Source organism: Mytilus californianus, unplaced genomic scaffold (genome assembly GCF_021869535.1).
Source record: "Mytilus californianus isolate M0D057914Y unplaced genomic scaffold, xbMytCali1.0.p SCAF_4, whole genome shotgun sequence".
Lineage (NCBI taxonomy): Eukaryota > Metazoa > Mollusca > Bivalvia > Mytilida > Mytilidae > Mytilus > Mytilus californianus.
Window position 1 is genome coordinate 47164316 of NW_026262690.1, and position 21792 is coordinate 47186107.

The 21792-nt window shown below is 33.8% G+C and overlaps 1 protein-coding gene across 1 annotated transcript; it reads right to left on the minus strand.

The window, feature by feature from the left end:
- Window positions 1–354: 354 nt before the first annotated feature.
- On the minus strand, window positions 355–1129 carry LOC127736942 (putative nuclease HARBI1). The gene has a single exon (XM_052247505.1). The coding sequence runs from the start codon at window positions 1127–1129 to the stop codon at window positions 440–442; it is 690 nt and encodes a 229-aa protein (XP_052103465.1). The 3' UTR covers window positions 355–439.
- Between the last annotated feature and the right edge of the window lie 20663 nt (window positions 1130–21792).

A 21792-nucleotide genomic window follows, 5' to 3' on the forward strand; every position in this document is an offset into this window, starting at 1 on the left:
AAGAGAGACGACTAAAAATAGAGGAAGAAATGCTTCGTGTCGAAAAACAGAGATTGACTATGGAGTCGGAAAGACTTGATATAGAAATACAGCGATTTAACATTGAACAACAGAAACACCAACTGTATATTTGGCACAAATGAACATTAATTTAGCACAAATGGGAGTCCAAGTGTTAGACCAACAAACACTGAGCACACCTGATGATGCCTAGATTTAAACTTTATAAAACTCGCATAATGTTACATAACACATTTTTTGTTAATCTTTATTTCTTTAAATTATTAACGATTCTATAGTGGGTTTTTTCAAAGCTGTCAACCTAAGCATTGAACTATTAATAAACTTTCTGCACAAAGAGTAGAGGATTTAATAAATATCTGGTAGTTGTAATGATAAAAAATACAATATTAAAAAGTAATTGGATGATACAATTTATTCAATGTCCAAATCTTCCATTTATCAGCCTGTTTCTAACATTTGCACCATCATTCAAATGGCCGACATACTGTTGTCTGTCTATGTGTCCTTGGTCTGGGCGAGTTCGGTCAATGTCTGCCGGCAATGGGATTCTATTTGCTATACACATATTATGTAAAACAGCAACAGCAATAAAAATGTCACAGCATTTTAATGGTCTGTAAAGCAATGTGCCAGCACTTGCATCTATGCAACGGAAACGTGATTTTAATACTCCAAAACTCCTTTCGACAACGCTCCTCGTCTTCATATGGGAAGCATTGTATCTTTGTTGATTTCTCGTTGTTGGGTTAAGCACAGGAGTGAGAAGCCATGGTCGAAGTGGATACCCACTATCTCCTATCAGCCATCCATGATCAATTGTTCCGTCCTCAAACATTTCACTCAAGCTAGAATTAGCCCAAATGAAGGCGTCGTGAGTTGCACCTGGCCATTTAGCTACAATGTTTAGAAATTTCATGTTAGAGTCACAAACTCCTTGAACATTAATAGAGTGGTAGTTTTTTCTGTTCACATATAAATGTTCATCTTCTAATGGAGATTTTATTCTAATGTGCGTCCCGTCTATTGCTCCGACGATATTTGGGAAGTCATCAATGCTGTAAAAGCCTTCCATCATGTTATGCAGCTGTGCTCGATCAGTTGTCATCTTAATATATTGGTTGCATTCTCTTTTCAAACACATTGTCACATCACGGGTAATTCTTGACTTTAACTTTATATAGACTATTGTAGCTAAATTTTGGAAGAAAGTACTTCAAAAAGATTAAGATAAAACCATAAAACTTTGGAAATTATTACTTAGAATTATACTTGAATGTGATCTTTCTGTCCCTCCCATTTGAATGTGTTCTTCTTCAAAATCATTACCCTTTTCAGAGGGGTTTAAATACCAACAGTCTATTCTAATGTATACAATGTAAATAAACTAACACCTGCTTACTTATCAATACAATTATATATAAAAATATTTACACTACAATTTACCATCTGTCTCTAGTAACAAACTATTTTTACCAAGACCACAAGGGCGCATTACATTTTCGCGCATTTGGGGATTGAAAATTTTTACGTTTGCGCACAGCTTTTAATTATATTTCTGCGCATTTATTTTACAGGTAACACAGGTAAAATAAAGATAATTCATAATAAATGTAACTAAAGTTAAAACGAATTTTGAATAGATAGATGTTTTATTTCCATTAAATTGGCTCACAAAGGAGCGTAGTACAATATAAGACATTAATAAGACAATTACAAAAAGAAACAACAATAGTCTAGTATACATACAAAGAAAAGAAAAGGCAGTTTGAACATCATATAAATATATATAAATATACGTTCAACAGTGTTTCCTTCCTTCTCAGGTACAGCCCAACATGAAAAAGTTACTAAAATAAATTGGCAATGTATTGAATAAATTTGTAAATTTAAATTTAAATTTTTCTTTTTGAATTCTAAAAACATATACAGTGATCTTGAGAAATCCCGTAATAGCTTAAGACATACACGTGTATCTTAATTGCGAATATTTCAGAGTAAATAGTATTCTGTTTCATAATATTAATGAATAGTGATCGCTTTGATAAATAATTTAAGTCAGTTTGTAAAAATGGGTCAAGGCACACACATGGAGTGTCAGAAACCTATCCGGGTGGAAAAAATCATTAGAGTAACGACATCGACAGAACACTTAAATCCGGGAATATTTCATGGCGATGCACCGTAAATAATTGCAAAGGTATTTCACCAGATTCCCTATTTCCTCCAACTCTTTTGGCATCACTACCGTCAGCAGAATCCAGGCCTACTACAAACGGCCCGTAATCATTCCATGCTCACTACAATGTGCAATTTCATTTAGCACATCCGTGTATTTTGTGCACGTTACGACATGTAAAAGCAGTACTTTTAATCTTTGGATTTACTATGCTTTTACATTTTTATCTGTATATATCCGCAGGACTTATCCTGCTCGAAAACAATCGTTAGATAAATAAATAAGTATAATCTACCTAACCGAGTTTACCTGTAAAAGAATGCGCCCAAATGTAATCAAAAGCTGCGCGCAAATGTAATGCACCGGACCACATACTAATGTTTATGAGAATTTTTCATTATTCTGCAATCAAGGTATGAAATGATTTACCATTCTCTAAATAAATAATGTAATGAAGAATTATTCAAAAATAATTATAACCATAATTTTCTTGGAAATACTATGTAAAACATCAATGATATAACTTTTACTTTTGATGTTTTTGTTTTTGTGGTTGTAACATGAAAACGTTCATTGTTGTTGCTATTTTGATTAAGGAATTATTGTATATCTGTATGTTGTATTTTGCTATTGAATGTGTACTGTATGCATGTATTTGTTTGAGAGCCACAATGAAAATTAGTTGAAATGAGTTACATTGTACCCTCTTTTAGTACATATTAATTTTGGTCTAAGCGTATGAAATCGATTTCCGCGAGTATGACACGTGTTCTGGGAGTTAAATATTCTTCAGGAAACATGTATTTTGGAGCACAGAGATCTGTAACAATTGTTTTATTTTAAAACTATATTCTAATGGACATAAATATAGTTCTTTACATTTTTTTCCTGTTGGGTTTTAATTTTTATAATTTATAGCCTTGATTCTGAGTCAGTAAAAATAGGGTCGCAAAAGAATTTGCATTTACGCTTTCATGATTTAAATAATTTTTTTTAATTTTATTTTAACATTCGGTTTAGTGATTTGTAAATGGTTTAATGAAGTTAAACATACCAACATATTTGTACTTAGCCTCTAAGTTACAAAACAATTTTTTTCAAAGTCGATCAAGGCTAAGAATTCATTATTACTGTTATTTTCAGATATATTTGTTGCAATAGCATTGTTCTATATTTACTCTCATCATCAAAACAGTAATAAACACCAATGACTATGCTATTCTTATGGCATCTGTACATCTGTTTAGCTAAAACGCACCACATGGGCTTCTCGTACAAGAATTAAACTATATGAGAATAAGTGTCCACATGTGACTCTCTCAAATTAAGTTTTTTACACATATAAACATTCAACATAATCAAGGTTAGCACACACGAGCGACAAGTATTTTAAATAGTGCTTTATAAAATAATATAGTATTTTAAGGTTATAATATAGCTTGCCTTTTTGTTATGGTCTAGGAGGGTCTTGTATAAAGAAAAGGATTTGTATGATAATAACTTCGTTGTGTGATAATTGTTTACCAATTAATCTTCATCACGTACGTACGGTAAAACGGTTTGGAAAACCAAAAAAACGAAGAAAAAAACGAACTAAACACTCAAATGACCGGGTTTACACAGAAAAATTACTAAGTTCCCCATATTAGCAGCTATATAATTTCAATTAGTGTGCTATTTTTCTTTGAAGGAAATGGATTAAACACTGTAGGAGTAGATTACACAATATTGGTACCGTTTATTTGAAAATTTTACTGAATTATGACTTACAAATCTAAAAGTAAATTTCCTCAAATAGTTCCGAAAAAGCATCTGCACATCTTTAATTTATCTTAATCACTTTGTTAGTTTCAAGAATCCGGGTTGTCTTATGGGGAGTTAAATACACAAAATTGGTATTGTATTTGCTGAAAAAAAGTATCCAAATTTTGGAAAAATACTCAAACCATAATAGCAGGTGCATAATTTCAATATACGTGTTCAATCTTTCCGTGGAGTTTAAGGAATCTGTATTGTGGAGAGTTTATTGCACAAAATAAGTATCCATTTTTCCCCGCCCGACAGACATCAACCTACTTTAAGCTGACCAAAACCGTAAAATCCCCAAAAGAACAAACAAATACCGAATAATATCAACATTGCTTAAGTTTGTGCAAACATTTTTTTAGGACAATTACACATTTTTATGACATGTCAGTAGATATACCATATGTATTATCTAAAATTAGGCCATGACAGAAGCACACTATTGAGTGGATGGTACCCTCTGGGACTGAGGTCATCCGACAGAAGCCCCAACCATGAAAAAGTACAGAATTCCATATGTGCCTAGCACGTTTTAATGGAATAACCTTCACAAAGTACATTCGAGGAAAATGATATAATGTCGCATGTATTCTTCCAGCGATAAGGCGCATATGTAATAAAAAGCTGTGTGCAAACGTAAAATGATAATGCGCTCAAATGTAAAGCATTGCAACTTGTTACGAACATGTACATAACAATGAAATGATGTATGCTAAGGAATAGAAACTTCATTAAACAAGTGTAATATTAAATATTCAATCATATATAAAGCCCCGAGGATTTTACAAAAAAAATGAATGATTTATTATTTTTAAGATTTTAATTCTCGTCCGAAACGAAAACATAACATGATTATTCAACGAGGCGTATCCTCGCCCACCAGAAACCGGATAATATTGTATTGCAGACAAATCTTCAAATATGAAATCTATCACGTTATTGAAACTCAAATTACCTATTAAGTTTAAAGCGTTTTTTAATGGAATAATAGCAAATGTTTTAATAAACTTCTAGAGATAATCTATCTTGAGACGGCTTAACCTTTTCACTATCAATATTTTTTCGAACTGTGTCGGCTAGAAGGTGCGACAAATGTTTCCTCCGAGGATGTCAATCTATTAAATGCATAAACAGGGGATATTTTTTTATAAAATGTTTGCAAATTATTGAAGACATACTACACTGAATATAAATTGAACTTTATAAATCAGAAAAGTGTGATTAACTAAATACCTTATTAGATCAAAAGATCATAACTGCTTATGAGCATTAAAGTAAAGAAATGCCTGCCAATGAGACAACCATACATTCAAGACAAAAGGACAAAGTTTAAGATATCAACAATCACAAGTCATTGTTCAGCCTTCAATAATGAGCAAAACTCATTCCGTAATGTATATCTATTGTAGACCTAGTCAATAATTATCGATACCTGTTAATGATACATACAGTTTACATGTGAAATGAAGGGGGAGTAACAAACTTAAACCATTTGGGAGTAACAGTGCATATACATATTCGATTCAATAGAATAAGGCTAAAACTCTCTCGCTCTCTCTCTCTCTCTCTCTCTCTCTCTCTCTCTCTCTCTCTCTCTCTCTCTTATGCATTATTATGTCTCCATATTCTATTATCTCCTTGCAACAGAGTTACGGAGGGGATATTGTAATGCGACTGTCCGTCCCTACGTAGCACACAATTGAACGCTGTATGGCTCGTTCCTCCACCGATCTTCACAGAACTTAATGTGCACATTCAATAGACGAAGGACAAACTCTATTGATTTTAAAGGTAAAAGGACAAGGTCACATCGATATTTTCCTGCATAAAAAACCTTTCGTTTCTTTGTAAAATTTTTGATTTTGAGAAACTTTCTTAATAAACTGAAAACCATTTGGATTTAACTTCCGGTTCCTATGTAGCAATATTCTAGCAGCATCTGCGTATGGAGTTAATATCTCTCAACTCGTTACTAGAGAGATTGTTGCCTTCACAGTATCTTTTTGGACAAGGCCAAAATGTTGACTCAAACAGAGGTTTGTTTCTTACGATTGAGGTACTTATTGTTTAAGTTTTATTGTCGTCGTTACGAGTCGATTGACCGCTGATCAGCATTACGCACAACAATTCACATTGATGGAGTAAAACGTATATTCAAATTACAACCTAAAATAAACAATTCAAAATGTATGGACTCGATAATATGCATCAGTATATCGTGTGTATTTTAGTCTGGACCCCCACTTAAGTAACCATCGAGATGACCTCCGAAGACTGCTGACGATCATATAACCCGATATATCCATAAATATAAATATAAATAGATACCTAGCACGTGCAATCTAATTATTCTGTTTGATTTTACGGTTAAAAATATGTTAATCATACTTCGCCTGGAGCAATAGTTGGTATCTCAGGGACAACAAACGTGCTATTACCCTCATAACCAGTCAATAGGTGTATATTATTCCTTTTGTGTTCATATTTAGACAACAAGACGTGACTAGGATTGATTGTTGGTGTTTAACGCCACTCTAACTGTATTGGCTATTACATCGCGGTCATATTGACGTATTGGTGCAGTAAACTAAAACTGTAGTACCCGGAGAATACCACCAACATTCGACAGGAAAACTAGCAATTATAATAAGATCCGAGTCGGACGCTTCCTGCAGACGAGCGGGGTTCGAATGCACAACCGTAATGTTGAAAGACTAGTGATCACTGTTTATTAACTACTTCGGCCACCGAGGCCACAGTGGTGACTGGGAAAAGCTCCATTAATATGATTGGTGAATTAGTACTAGACAGCGCTTACGAAACTCTCTGAAGAGCGGTTACTCGAATAACGTCTGAATATGATATATTCCATATTGATTAACCATCTCCTGATGGAGACCGTAAAATTTTCAAAGGGATGATTTGAATTTCACCACTTGGAAATCGTGGTTTAATTAACGTCTCCTCGGAGACGTTATTAAGAGTTGAACGATGGACAGTCTGCGGGCTTAATGATTCTTACTACCTGATTGGAAAGATATTACTGAGACGTTAATAATTAAAGTTCGTTGACTGGTTGGGACAATCCAAACCTAGTAAATGTCTTTCAATCCCGTAGAGTATCGGATTTGTACTCTCTATTATAGCAATTAGATTTTGCCTGGTCACCAATAATGCATATCGGTACACAGGTAACATTTATCTATAAATAGCCGAACCTCCCACACACGTGATTGTTTCACATTCAATCCAGTCTACACGAAAAACATAAGAAAACTTGAAGGAAATCATGGTTATGATATTTCATGATGGGAGAATAAATTGTTTATAATAAATATGTTGTCAATCAAGAAATCAAGCGTCTTGATACTGTCAGTTTCAGAGAGTTTTTATGTTTGAATCATGGTGGTTTTTTACAAAGTATGATTGGTCCCTAACCCTATATTTGTATCTTCGTTGACCTTTTTTTTTTTTATGAAACATAACAGGACCAATTCTTTCAATTTGTCTTTTAGTTTGGAATGGGGAATACTTGTGTAAAGGATAGAAAAGTCAAATGTTTTGATACTATTGCACGATGAAATAGTCTTAGTCTCTGAAATTAATTCTCTCAAAACTTTTGATTTTTCAACCCTGTATACCACCATTCGCCATGGGAAATTAGAAATCGCCTAAAAGAAATAATCCACAATGCTTTTCAATATAAAAATTCATTACTTCGGGATACCATACGTCATATTTTGTTAATAGTGAACAAAAAGGTAAAACATGGTACACAGAGGAACAAGTGATCAGTATGCTGGAATTTTTATTGACAACATATTTGTTGAATTTGGAGGTAGACTTTTTCAACAAATTGTCGGCATTCCTATGGGAACGAACTGTGCGCCTCTCCTTGCCGACCTCTTCTTATTTCCATACGAGTCGGAGTTCCTTCAGACGCTTGTCAAAAACCAGAAGATCAAAGAAGCCAGATATATTGATGATGTTCTTTCCATTAACAATCCGAACTTTTCTGATTGGGTTCCATTAATATATCCTCCAGAACAGAAATTAAAGAAACAACAGACACTGCTTCATCCGCCTTATTTTCAGACTTATAACTTATACCTCGAATTTGACATAAACGGTCATCTCAGTACCAGAATCTATGATGATTATGAAATTATCAATTTCCCCTACCTTTGTAGCAATATACCAACTTCACCTGCAGATGGGATATACATTTTCCAACTCATTCGGTAATCAAGAGCTTGCAGCTGCTACTCAGACTTTATAAAACGTCACTTGTGTCTGAGCAGAAAGTTGATGAACCAGGGTTGTTTCAAAGAACGTCTCGTCCTTTTTCTAAAAAAAAATTCATCGGAAGATACCAAGACCTTGTTGATAAATATTCCGTATCAACTTAAAAAATAATACACGATGGTATTGAAGTATAGATTCTAGGTACTGACGTTGTTTATCATTTTAATTACGTGTTATAGTGTTCTTTTATTTGTCTTTGTAAATTATATATTTTACTGTTTAGTAATATTAATATTATTTTTGGTAATATCCTCTTGGCGTGGCTCGCCACTTTTACATCCCACCATTGTTTTATTGTGCTATCGTCATTTTTTGTATTCTTGTCTTTCATTTTTGCTTATGTGCTTTGTCTATACGCCATTTTGTTTTTGTTTTTTTCCTTTTTAGACATATTTGTTTGTTTTTATAGTGATTAAGATTATAACACCATGTTGACTGCTGTACTCCTATTTTTGACATTTTTACCGATTATGTCTGTTTGTTTTGTTCACACATTGTTGTCAAATAATGGAATTGTATGCGACTGTCATACAAGTGAGAGGTTTACCTATCTATAAAACCAGTTTTAATCCACCATTGTCCACATAAGGAAATGCCTGTACCCAGTCAGGAATATGACAGTTGTTTTCCATTCGTTTGATGAGTTTGAGCATTTAATTTTGCCATTTGATAAGGGACTTTCCGTTTTGAATTTTCCTTGGAGTTCGGTATTTTCGTTATTTTAATTTTTTAAATTATATGTACTCTGACAGATCTTTGGATATTTTTAGTATCCACATCTGATTCACACTGCCTTTAACGTAGGTAGTTTCACAACAACTCTGAAGACTGGCTTTGATTCCTGATAAAAGTGATGTTAATAATTTGGAAATAGGTTTCGCCGAGTACTTTGAAGACCTAGCAATATAACGTTGTTATTAGGGTCCTTATGTAAATTAGGTATCCTATACAGTGAAGGAAGATCATATTTGGTTTAAATTCAAAAGGAGCATATAAAATACCTATGATTATTCAGGATATTCTGTTTGGTGAGTGTTGTGGGAGTAGATTTTAAGTTTCCAAGTGAATTGTCAAAACCTATTTCCATTATCAGCCATGAGAATACATATTTATTATTTATGTAATGTGAGTTGCACACAATAAGGATGTTGTTAGGGGCTTTAACTAGGGGACAACATATTTGTCATAGGTATGACAGGTGCTTAGTAATATTGGTGTCTTTGAAGATCGATGTAGCATGTGTATTCATAGACCCATTTAGTTTTTGTAATTCTAATTTTTATCGACCTTACATCCTTAACAAATTTGATAAGAGTGACTACATCTTCTGTTATGCGTTTAGCCAATTTCCTGGCATAATCCTCGACTGAACACATCAGTATTTTGAAGTTGTGTTTACAAATGATAGATTTAAGCTAACGATTTGATTAACACATTTCGCAGAAAAGTGTTATTAGCAATGTTTAGGTCACCAGTTATATCGTGGACAGCCGGATAGCATATGAATAGCAAAGCAAAAGAGCAAAATTTAGACTTAAGGTCGTCAACTTTGAGATCCTGCAACATGTTTATACAATAGGTCACCGAAATGTACCAATCCGCAAAGAGGTTACACTCTAATCCGTAGACGAGATTTGTCAATTTACAAATCAGATCATCGTAGCTCCTGGTAATTTTTTTAGTTAAATTGCTAGTAATTTTAGTATTTGTTATCAAAATTTTACAGGAGTTGCAGTTTTAATTTAAGAAATGTGAGTGTTGTTCAGAGTCATTAGATTCCAAAATATATTCTAGTAGAATTTGCAACATCGGTTGAAGGAATCCCAGGATACAGTAATTTGATCAAGATCTCAGTCCAAAGGGTACGACATCCTCAACAAGGCGCGTCCGCGGTATTTATCAAAGTAGGCAACCTATGCGGGGTGAGTAGGGACAGAAAATCGATACCCTGTTTTTCGAGAGTACAATGTCCTTTACACCAAAAAAGGTGGCCAAACAACATTGTCTTTTTTCAGTGGCACGTTTCGCCCTTCATCCTGGTCGGCCCACTTTGCAATACCTACTTATTCGTTGTAATATTTATTTCGCTCGCCCCGAGTACATGCACGAAATATATTTCACATGACATAAGCCAAACAACAATTGTTTAATCGTAATCTCAAGATAAATGGATATTTGAAAATGTGCATGCAAAAGAAAACATAGTTATGTTTATTAATATTTGGATGTAATGCTTTCTTAATGAAGATAAAAGCTAACACATTAAGACATATCCTGTTTTAAACGGTGCTAATGGTAAAAAGTAATGTCAAGAAAAGAAAATGTTTCTTCATCAATAGATATTCATTAAGATTAGTTATGTTCATATACTTTACTATTACCTTGATAACTTGCGTGAACTAAATATGTTAAAAGGTCTATTATGTTACATTTGATACCATGTCAAGGGGTAATATAAATTTTAATGGTTTTATAGCAAAAGATGCTGATATCTCTTGATAGAGATTATAATCAAAATACGTGAATTAAAATTATTTGTTTTGGCCCTAGAAATATATGCAGTTGTATCAGTTTTATATTAGAAACTAGAATCTGTAATTTTACAGATTGTGTCCTATTGCCGATGTGACATTTTGACTGAGGTTGGATTCGTATGGTTGTTGGTGTATTGAAGATGCTTACCCTGTTGACGTACCCGGTCTCGCTCCTTTTTGATGTGATTCCCTCAATATTTATTTTGTTACCATGATTTGTCTTCATTATTAATTGATAGAATCTGAACATTGGTAAACTGTTGTTGCCTTAATTTTATATTACAAGAGATAAAAATAACATAAAACTTTTTAATCTTAAAACGTGATGTTTAAAGGAGGCATTCACTGAAATAACGATTACGGTCGGTACCTGGGAAATCGCAGTTCTTTCCATTCAAAATCGGTTGGGGGCAGTTTACAAATCTGTTAGAGGTTGATGTCCACAGGGGTCATTATCAACTTGCGTCCCTTCCTCTACTCTATTATTCACATTTCGGGAACGGTACGATTCCGTGTATTTTTGCAAATTTAAGATGCAATATATTTAAACCATGTGTACAATCTGGTCAAAAATAGAAACTGATGAATAATATACGGTTTGTTCAGTAAGATTTCCTAGGGAATATTTTAATTCTTAAGCACATTTTGTTTACTTTATTAATAATATGCTTTTTACAAAATTGACAAAAACAAAAAATCATTAAAAAGCATATATATTAATATTGATTTCAAATTTTCATAACTTCTTCGTTTGTTATGATTTATTAATATTATTAGCCTTCTGGTCTATATATTCCGCATACGCTAATTATATCGCACGCCGTTTTTGTTTAAAGCGCAAAATATATTGAAAAAGCGAACTTTGAATTACACATTTTTCTATTTACATTTCTATTTGTCTTTCAGTAGTTTCCCGAGATCCAAATCGCGTAAATACATTTAAAGTATCCCAACCAAGAGGACACGAAGAGAATCGCAAGAACTCCGAATTAAGCGAGACCGAGTGTAAAATAGTAATTTAACGACAATAACTCATATATTGAGTTAATGGATTTTTCAGTTATGTTGACCTATTTGTGTAAAATAGTAATTTAACAGCAATAACCCATATATAGAGTAATCGATTTTTCAGTTATGTTGACCTATTTGTATTAATGTGTTGCGATCAACATTGCTCGATTCCCTCTATCTATTATAATTTCGCAAATAGTAGTCAAAACCTAAAACAAAAATGAACAATACTTCCAATATGGAATTGTATGAAGATGTTAGTTCTATGACTTGTTTGTAGATCTTGTATTGCTAATCAAAACTGCACTTTACAGTTTCAGTCTATCTCTCATACTAGCAGTCTGGAAATTTGTCAAAATTATTATTGAAGGACAATTACTCCTTCAATTTGGCCTTATAACTGTTTTGATTCGCGCGTCACTGATGAAATTTATGCAGTCGAAACGCGCGTCTGGCATACAAAATTATAAGCCTGGTATCTTTAATGAGTTTCATCAAGTCAACTGATAATTTGAACATACTGTGATACTGAAGCGCATTGTATTTGTTAAATATTTTTTATATTACAGTCTATTTTACTAACAAAGTTTCCAAGATAACAACCAAAAACGCCAAAAGAAAATTGATAAATTTAAGCACAGAAATTACTTGTACAATTTTTATAAGGTATACAAAGGAGGAGACGCATTGCATAGCATATTCTAGTACTTTACAAGCAGACATGTTAATGAGAAATTGTAACAAGAATAATATAGATATTTTGTAAGCGTTAGTGATTTTAGAGATGACAAAACAAAACAATTCTTCGTGAATATTCTACTTGTCGTTTCTATATTCTAATTTTTGAAGGCAGTCCTAAAATTGTTCTTTGACCGATTTGTCCAAATTGTTTATATCATGCAATAGCAAAACATATCATTTTATCGCAGTTCTCTACAAATTTATCAGAAATTTCCTGACTGAAAATTGACAGAAGCACCTTTTTAATGTCTGCTGGTGTATGTTTGAAACGTCCATTTTCATTGTTCATATGATGGATTGAAGATGCATTATCACCACGCACGCAAAATAATGATATTACTTTCCCTTAGCATGTACGTTGATGGCTTTTTCTGTTTACAACAACAAAAAAACAAGACTAAACATCTACAATTATTTAACAATATGTTGACAAATAACGGGCATATTTTCGTATTCCAAATTTATCAGCTTCGATTAGTTTTTTAGAAAATGTATGCATAGGTTACGAGAAAAGATATTTAATCCACTGAATCCATTACTCACAGAAGTGCATTCTATGTACACTTTTTATTAACATCGCCATTATTCAACATATATTGTTTCAGAGGATATACAAATTGAATGTACACGAAACTCCTTTCAATCTTCTTTTACCTGATTTCCTCGATACAGTTTCTGCATGTACACTGACGTATGGATACAGTTTGTATACTCTTGTATTTTTATTTTATGTAATTTGTAATTTATCGGGAAAGTAAATATTCCATTATGTTTTACTGCATTGTACTATCAACTAAAAGAATATTGTTGGCGTCTTTTTCAGATATGTATGTAGATTTGTTTGGATTATTTAAGTCAGTTGTGTTGTTGATCTATAATTGTATGCTTACACAATTTTTGCGGCTGAATCCCATTTATTGTAACGCAAACCAATTATGTTTGTTTGTGTTGTTCACACAATTTTGTAAATATGACGGACCTATAAACAACTTTCATGTAAGTGGGAGGTTTAGCTAGCTATAAAATCAGGAATAACCTATCATTTTCTTCAGAAAATGCCAGTACCAAGTCAATTTTATGACTGTTGTTTTCCGTTCGTTCCGTTGGTTGATAAAGTCGAACATTTGGTTTTGTCGAGTTTTGTGGACTTCCCCTCTGTTTAATTTACCTTTTTGTTCGGTATTTTTGTTAATCTTTTTCTATGTACATTGTTAAGTATTCCAAGTTGTTTATAAAGATATACCTTAGACTTATATAGGTAATACGTATTATACTTATCAGGATAAAGGAAAAAAATCTGGATTCGCATGAACTCCAAACGTAGTGAGACCAGATACGTTGACTAGATAAGCCACTCCTGCTATGCATGCATCACTGGACATGCGAATTCAGTTAGTAAGAATGTTAAGTAACGGCGTATAAAACAAAAAACGGTGCAGATCAGACGACTTTTCTGGTATCCGGAGATCTAGGGCCGCGAAAACCTGTCATTTGTAAAATGCATCACCGACGCATCGTATCGGTCAATCGATTCGTCATGGTGACTGTAAAACTATGGAATTATTATATATCAAATCACGTGACAAGAGTAGCTTCAGTTAACGGAACAAGCGAAAGCGGCTTCACAGGTACCCCACAAAGGAGTTATCACGTACTTTTAAAACTGAGTCGGAACCTTTTATTTCCTAAAGAAATCAGTGGGGATGTGATTTTGACAATTTTTGTTTGAGTTTCTGTACATATAATACTTCCATGGTAAAACGTAAGTGGTGTCGGTTTTAGTCGATATACCTCATAACCCTGTTAGAGTAGTTTTTATGTCAGTAGCACCCCTGTTGATGAAACCCCCATAATCCTAGCATGCAAGAGAGATTGTTTCGGTAAAATCCTTAATTTCAAGTTCACTGAGATTTTATATTAGATACAGTGGGTTATTGCGTGACAGGACATCATCAGTATATCTGAAAGTGGAATTAAAGAATTTGACAAGATTCGTTTGCTTTTAGTGTTTGAGAAGGTTTTGTATAAATTCGACTTCATATGAGTACAAAAACAAATCGGTCAGTACAATTAATACCCGTTGGAATACCGATTAATACACGAAACTATGTAAATATATTGTCCACTAATAAGTCTAGAATTTAGTACTTTTTGTGGGAATCAGTGGTTTTTCATGATCTAAAAGAAGAAATCTGTACCAACGATTCCCATATTTATTTTAGAAAAAAACATTGTTTTAATAAGACGCAGTCGTTAGTAACAGTAGTGCAGTAGTGTACAGTAGGGAAAAAAAATTATTTTGCAAATTTAAACTGTAATGATTTTTTTTTTTAAATGTTTAAATTCTTTTTATATTTTTCAAGGATAGAAACCTTCTCAAACATTCAGTGCAAAGCAAGGAATTACAGATGTGTTGGTGTTAAATATCTTTGGAAGTATGCTGTTGATTTCTTTTGACAATTCGTTGAAAGCTGCAAGTTGACCCCATAGGACTTATTTTTTATTTATTTTATTGTTTGACTCTTTTGTTTTCTTTCTCTTTTTTATGATGTCCTGAAATTAAAGCGTCATTGACGTATGCCTCACAACCTCTTTAATTCATTGAAACTGTAAATAAATTTGAAAAATCTTATTAATCATGAAACAGAATGTAATGCATAGCTATTGTCACTTGACATGCACTTGCCAAACCATTCGTCTTCAATTAACAATTTGCAAATGAAAAAATCTTCATTGCCTAATAATAAATACTTATTGCTTTTAAATTATATTTTTATTAAAAATCATGACATGTTTATGGTTTGTTTAAACAAGAGATTTCCCAGTATTCGGGTTTCTTGTGGCTCTTTTAAACTAAAAAAAATGGGGAACGTCACGCATAGGTAGCTTGGGGACAAATCAGATACCAATTAATATTAATATCAGTCCTTACCAAAAGAAAATCGAGAAAATTTGAAAATTTTTGTTGCATACGATCTGATAATAATATTCAACAAGAATTAACAATAATTTCTCAATTTGAAAAAGGTGAGGACTGACTGAATATTTGCAAATACATGTATTTAGTACTAATAATATTACAGTGGTGGATATCTCATAACAGTTAATCTTTTTCGACCATTCATTGAAGTTACTAAAGAAATGATGTACATCTTTATATCAAAAAGGCTTGCGTTTTCCATCATAATTTCCTTGATAGCGGGTTGCTGCTTACAAGGAAGCTATTGAACCAAGAATTCCTTGGGTGAAGTTGAAATCATCCCTTCGAACATTTTTCATACGTCATCATGAGCTGGTTGGCCGTTATGGAATATCTGTTTCACATATGACGACGGATATGTCCAGTAACCACAACCCCGTCCTCTCACATGAGCAATACAACGGGTGCCACATGTGGAGCAGGATCTGCTTACACTTCACGATCACCTGAGATCACCCCCGGTTTTTGGTGGGGTTCGTGTTGCTCAGACGTTAGTTTTCTATATTGTGTTTTGTATACTGTTGTTTGTCTTTTGGTAATTTTCATTTTTTTGCCTCTCTTTTGTCTGTTATAAATAGATTACGTTCATTGAAAATCTAAAACGTCACTCCAGATACAGACATATAGAACGAACGAGTTACAAAGAAATACTCATCGTAGGAAGGGCCCAATGGAACATCAATTTGCTAGAATAAATTCTCATAAAAATTTAACACAACATTAGGATTGACGGAAGAAGGCTCCATTCGATTTTGGCTGAGTCCGTTTGCTCACAAAGTCCTTATATCTAGTCGTCGCTGTTGATGTCTTCGTGCGGACAGGTCTTCGTGGAATGTCTGGTATTTCATCTTGATCATCTGCTTGCCCATGTTCATCTGAAGAAACAGCTTCCTCAAGTTCTAAATCTGCCGTGGCAGCTGCTTCTTCTGTTTGTTCTGGAACTGGATCTTCTGTCTCATCAGAAGAAGTAACGTCCTCCGTATCTCCAGTTTCCTCTTGTGCGATGACACCCTGTTGATCTCCATTAGTCTACGGTTCATGAACTTCAGCCACTTGTTCTTCAGACACTGTTGGTGCTGATATCTGTCATCAGTATGCTGTGGTACCAAAATCATGAAGGACTCGTCCTCGCTTTCATTGTCAGTATCCGATGAATTACTGGCTGAAGTCTGTGGATCCTTTATCAACGGTTTTTTGTCGTTCTTAGTTTCGGTACTAGTGTAGTTTCATTTGTAAATGTTTTGTTGTGTCGTTCCACTGCTACAAGACCGTAACCGTCAGATTCAAGTCAATTCTCACATATCGGGCTCTTACTCCAGTATGCTTGGATTTATTTCCTCAAAACTTTATAGACTATTGTTCGGGTAGAAAATAGAAATTCTTTTTTATTATTGAACATTTCTGGTTTGTTGCTGCAAAGTTACGGAACATAATTGTCATTCTTTACAGACAGAGTTGGGTCATAACTGCGATTCCTAACAAAGTCGGAACAAGAAGAAAGAAGAGGAAGAAGATACCAAGGGGAGATATAAAACTCATAAGTCAAAGGAAAACTGATAAGAGTCACGGCAAAAATCGAAAGACCACGAAAAGACAAGTCCGCAAAACAATACATAGAAACATGAGCAACACGAACCCCACCAAACAAAGTTTTAAAAGTAGTTTCAAACACATTTAGACATGCAAAAACTGTTACAATTATTCAATTATACGTAGTTACTGAAGATTCGTTTTTTGGAGTACTGTATTTCCCTGTTTTAAGTATTTTTTCAGCAACCTTTGTGATCCGATATAATGTCGTCAATCAGACATGAAACAACTTGCAGCTGCTTCATTGTGTTTCGTCTAAAAATAATATTTCCTATTACGAGTTTACATCCGATTTCATACATCATTATAATGCATACTTTGCATTTGAACTGAGGAGTGTCAGTAATGCAGGTACTTTTATAATTCTTTTCTGCCTTCTTGGAACATGTATTTTATTTTTAATTTCTTATGCATTGAGCTATTCTTTAAGAATCTTCGTCGAATGCTGAATAATAAAATTGTGGCTAATTATGAATATGAAGTCTTTCCTTGTTTCCTGAACGTGAATTCCCTAAGGTCTTGAGTTAACATTTTCGTTTACTTCTGGTTTGTGCTTCATATTCATATCATACATTTTTTACGTCATGCCTCTTCTTGCCTTTGAATCGTGTCCACATGGCCTAAATGAGGCATGCCCAGTCACGGCAAACACTGCTTCGGCTCTTCGTCTTTAAATTTTATAAATATCCCCGGTAAATCCGAATGACACATGGTCTAAAATGTTTCAACCTTCGCCAAGTGATCCAGCTACGGTAAAAAAATCGTTATCTCAAAAATTAAACATGATGGTCAAAGCTGTAAATGATCATGTTGATTCCAAATCATACGAATGACTGGATTAATTGTTGGCCCAACATACGTTACCTTCCAAAATCATACTCGCCGCCGGGTTTACTAACTGTTTTGGACATTTGAATTTACGGATATTAGAAGGGAAGTTGAAAAAGCCTCTCGAGTGCATTATACGTATTATTTTATATCCAAAAGTCACAAGTCTTAATCTAGAACGGTAACGTAAACCTGTCGGTGAGTATAAATAAACGTGAAATGAGATTCACATGAGCAAAATTTGACTGTGTAGGGTTACGTTATTGTATCTATACTTAATCATCTTTCCAAACTCTATGAATGAAACAAATACAGGAGGATATGACCAGACATCAGGCTACCACCAAACAACATAAGGTGTTCTAAAAAGGATACCAAAACCTTTGCCAATAAAAAAATAATGAAAAACAAAAAAAGTCAATAATGCAAAATATTGATCTCTACATACCCAACTAAAACGATAAGTGTTTTCAGGTACAGAGGGGCAAGCATATTCTTTTTCACCAGTAGCTTCCATCGTGTTGATCATGGTAAGTTATAATTCTGTGATAAGTCTCATTTGATAGATATGGCTATAACAAATGGAACATATATTGCAACAGGCCACTCCAAGATTAGATTCGGCTTTGAGCGTTCCTCATGAAAGTAAATCAAGAAAAGCGCTTCAGACGTATGAAATTTACAACGTGTTGTTTTCATTTTTTACAGCACTGGGTCGATACCTCTGCTGGTGGACTATCAGTCCCCGAGGGTATCATCAGTTCAGTAGTCGGTACTTCGGTACTGAAATTATTTGTAACAAACCTCTCTAAAATTGTCCGTTTATAAATTTTGAAATTATAAAGAAACTAAGGTTTCATCTCCCTCAGGCAAAGTTGACCTTAGATGGATTTGGCTATTTTTTTATGTCCTTTTTTTATCATATAGCTCTCCAACTGTTTCAGTTCTTATATATCCTTGGCTTTTAAATATTCGGCTTTGAGCGTTCCTGATGAAGGTAAATCCAGAAAAGTGCTTAGGACGCATGACGTTTATAACGTGTTGTTTTCATGTTTTGATTCAATAGTAATTATTTTACGTGCACAGCAGGTGAGCCTTCCTACAGTAAATATTGGATTTTTCGTCTCCATTCAGACAGTCCGTGGCTGTCTATTATTTCCTCATACAGAAACATTTGAAAGGTTATGTGACCATGTTCTACATAATGGATATCTTAACCCCCTAATATATCATAACCACATATATGAAACTTATTATAACCCTAAATTCGTATACTATTTTACTATATTTTAGGGTCCATTAAATTAAAACATATTAAGTTAATATAATAAATTAAAACGGTCTGGTGCTAAAATAATTATTAAAACTAATATTTATTTTCTTCACAAAGAGCTATGGAACCATATTTAAGTAATGTATGGTAATCCCTTCACTCCTCACGTACGGCAGTAATAACAACCTGAAGTGGTACTTTCGTTTTTTGCAGGATGTATGAATACGCAACAACATCCGGACAAAAAAGTGAACGACAACTGGAACATACCGTGGTCGTCTGTAACACAGATATTCCGTAACGGTCACACTCGTGATGGTAAAACTTTCAAAGGGATGACTTAACGTCTTAGAACCAGTGGTGCAATCGCTTCCTTGTAAGCAGCAACCCTCTATAAAGGAAATCATGATAGGAAACGCAAGCTGTGGAATATCGTGGCAACTTCGTGGTAAATACTCCATATACAGCGGCGCTACTAGAATGTGATATAGAAATGAAAAGCTGAATACTTTTTTCGTAAAGTTTTGTTTTGGATCTACCGTCTTTGATAATATTTTGATGAAGTAAAGACTTTTTAAATTTAATGCGTCTGAAACGCTTGTCTGGATATACATTCACCGAGACGATCAAACCAAAAACCCCAAAAATTGAATGCCAAGTATGTACAAGTACTTTAGTACTTGAGGAATTAATTTGTTTATGACTAAAATGGACATTAAAGGAAAAGAAAAGGCCGCCTTAGGTTAACTCTGCCTGAGGAATAGGAACCTTAGTGTCTTAATCATTTCTTTGTTGCTTTATTTATCAACGGAGAATTTAAGAAAGGTGTGTTATAGATAATGTCAGTTCAGAAGTACTTGAAATTGGACTTGCCTTCATCAGGAACAATCAAACCAAGAAATGTGTAACATTTCAATGTTTACTTATCAATTTGTGATTGATGAATAACCCTAAATGTATACACTTTTAAACAAATATTTTGAAACGGTATTCTTGAACGGCAATTGCCTATCATATAGGATAACAGAGGCTTTAAGGGAGAAACAACATTAGAAAGGAAAAAAATATTTTGTCAGCAGTATCACTTAGTAGGGTTTTTTTACTACATTTTAGGATTTGTTATGTTAACAACTCAACACCCCTTTTCATACCACCAACACATGCAGACAATCGGTAGCCAAATTTCAGAAAAGCCCTTGACAAACGTCATCTAAATATAATTCCACTATATGTATTTCTTCAAACAAGAAACATTGAAATAGAAAGCATTTCATCTCGAAGAGTAACCGATTCTTTAATGAAATTTTAAATACGAATTCACATAATGACTTCAGAAATTTATCATTACTTCCTTTAGTTTTACCATGCATGTTGGTGGTGTTAATTATCGGAAATGATTTCCAAAGGATGTAATCTCCTGAAATGACAATGATTTCCGCAGAATTTTTCCCCAGAAGCAAAAAGATAATTCTTGAAAAAATAATTTGTCAAATGCGACTGCTAAATTATATATAATTGTTTTTTTTTTTGTTAATTCTCCATGTTGTTTATATATGACAAATATGAATGAAAGGAGATGTAATGATATACGCCAATGAGGCACACATACAAAAATACACCACAATAGAGGACAGCAAAGGGGAAACGATACAATGTTTGTACCAAGGGTGCAATAAGAATACAATGAAGAAAGACAACGACGAATAGACAAACAAAGGTCTAATTGTAAAACAAAAATTTGGCAACATGAACTCCACCAAAAACCGTGGGTGAACTAGGGTGCTTCTGAAGGGTATGCAGTTCCAGCTTCACTAGTGGCACCCGTCGTGCTGGCAGTTAAAAAAATCTGATAATGACATAAACGATGAAAAGACAGGATTATGACTTGGTCATATGTGACACATATACTCAATAACGGTTAACCAAATCATAATGGTATCCGTAAAACGTTCAAAAGAAGTTCTCAAAATGACATTGAAAATCCAGGAATCAATAGCTTTCTTGTAAGCAATTATCCTCTTGTTGAGGAAATCACGATAAAAATGAAAGTCCTAGAATATTGGATAAACTGGGAGGCATTTATGCATTGCATATGCAAATGCTGCTGGCATGATGTTATTATTATATAAGAATTGAAAGTTCGCGATGGGGAAAGTGATGACGTTTCTTTTATCGTTAATTTAGTTCTCAATCTACCCTCAATGTCAAATTCTAGATACAAGTCAAGATATGAAGCAGACGTATTTCTGTATTAGTGATATTCTCTGACGCACCAAATTTATAGAGTGTTATCTGAATATGCGATCAACATACATAGTCACAAAAGTTTACATTATTCCGTGAGAGGACATTGTCTTTAACTGATCATGAAGCTGAAGGATAATGTTTCATTCTTCGTGTTCGAGTCTGCCTCATAGGAATAATAAAAAAATCGGTGGAACGATGAACACAGATGTTTGGATCCCCAAAAAATGCATTATTATGAAAGACACGTCCTCCAAATGTAACAAAATAAAGCATATTA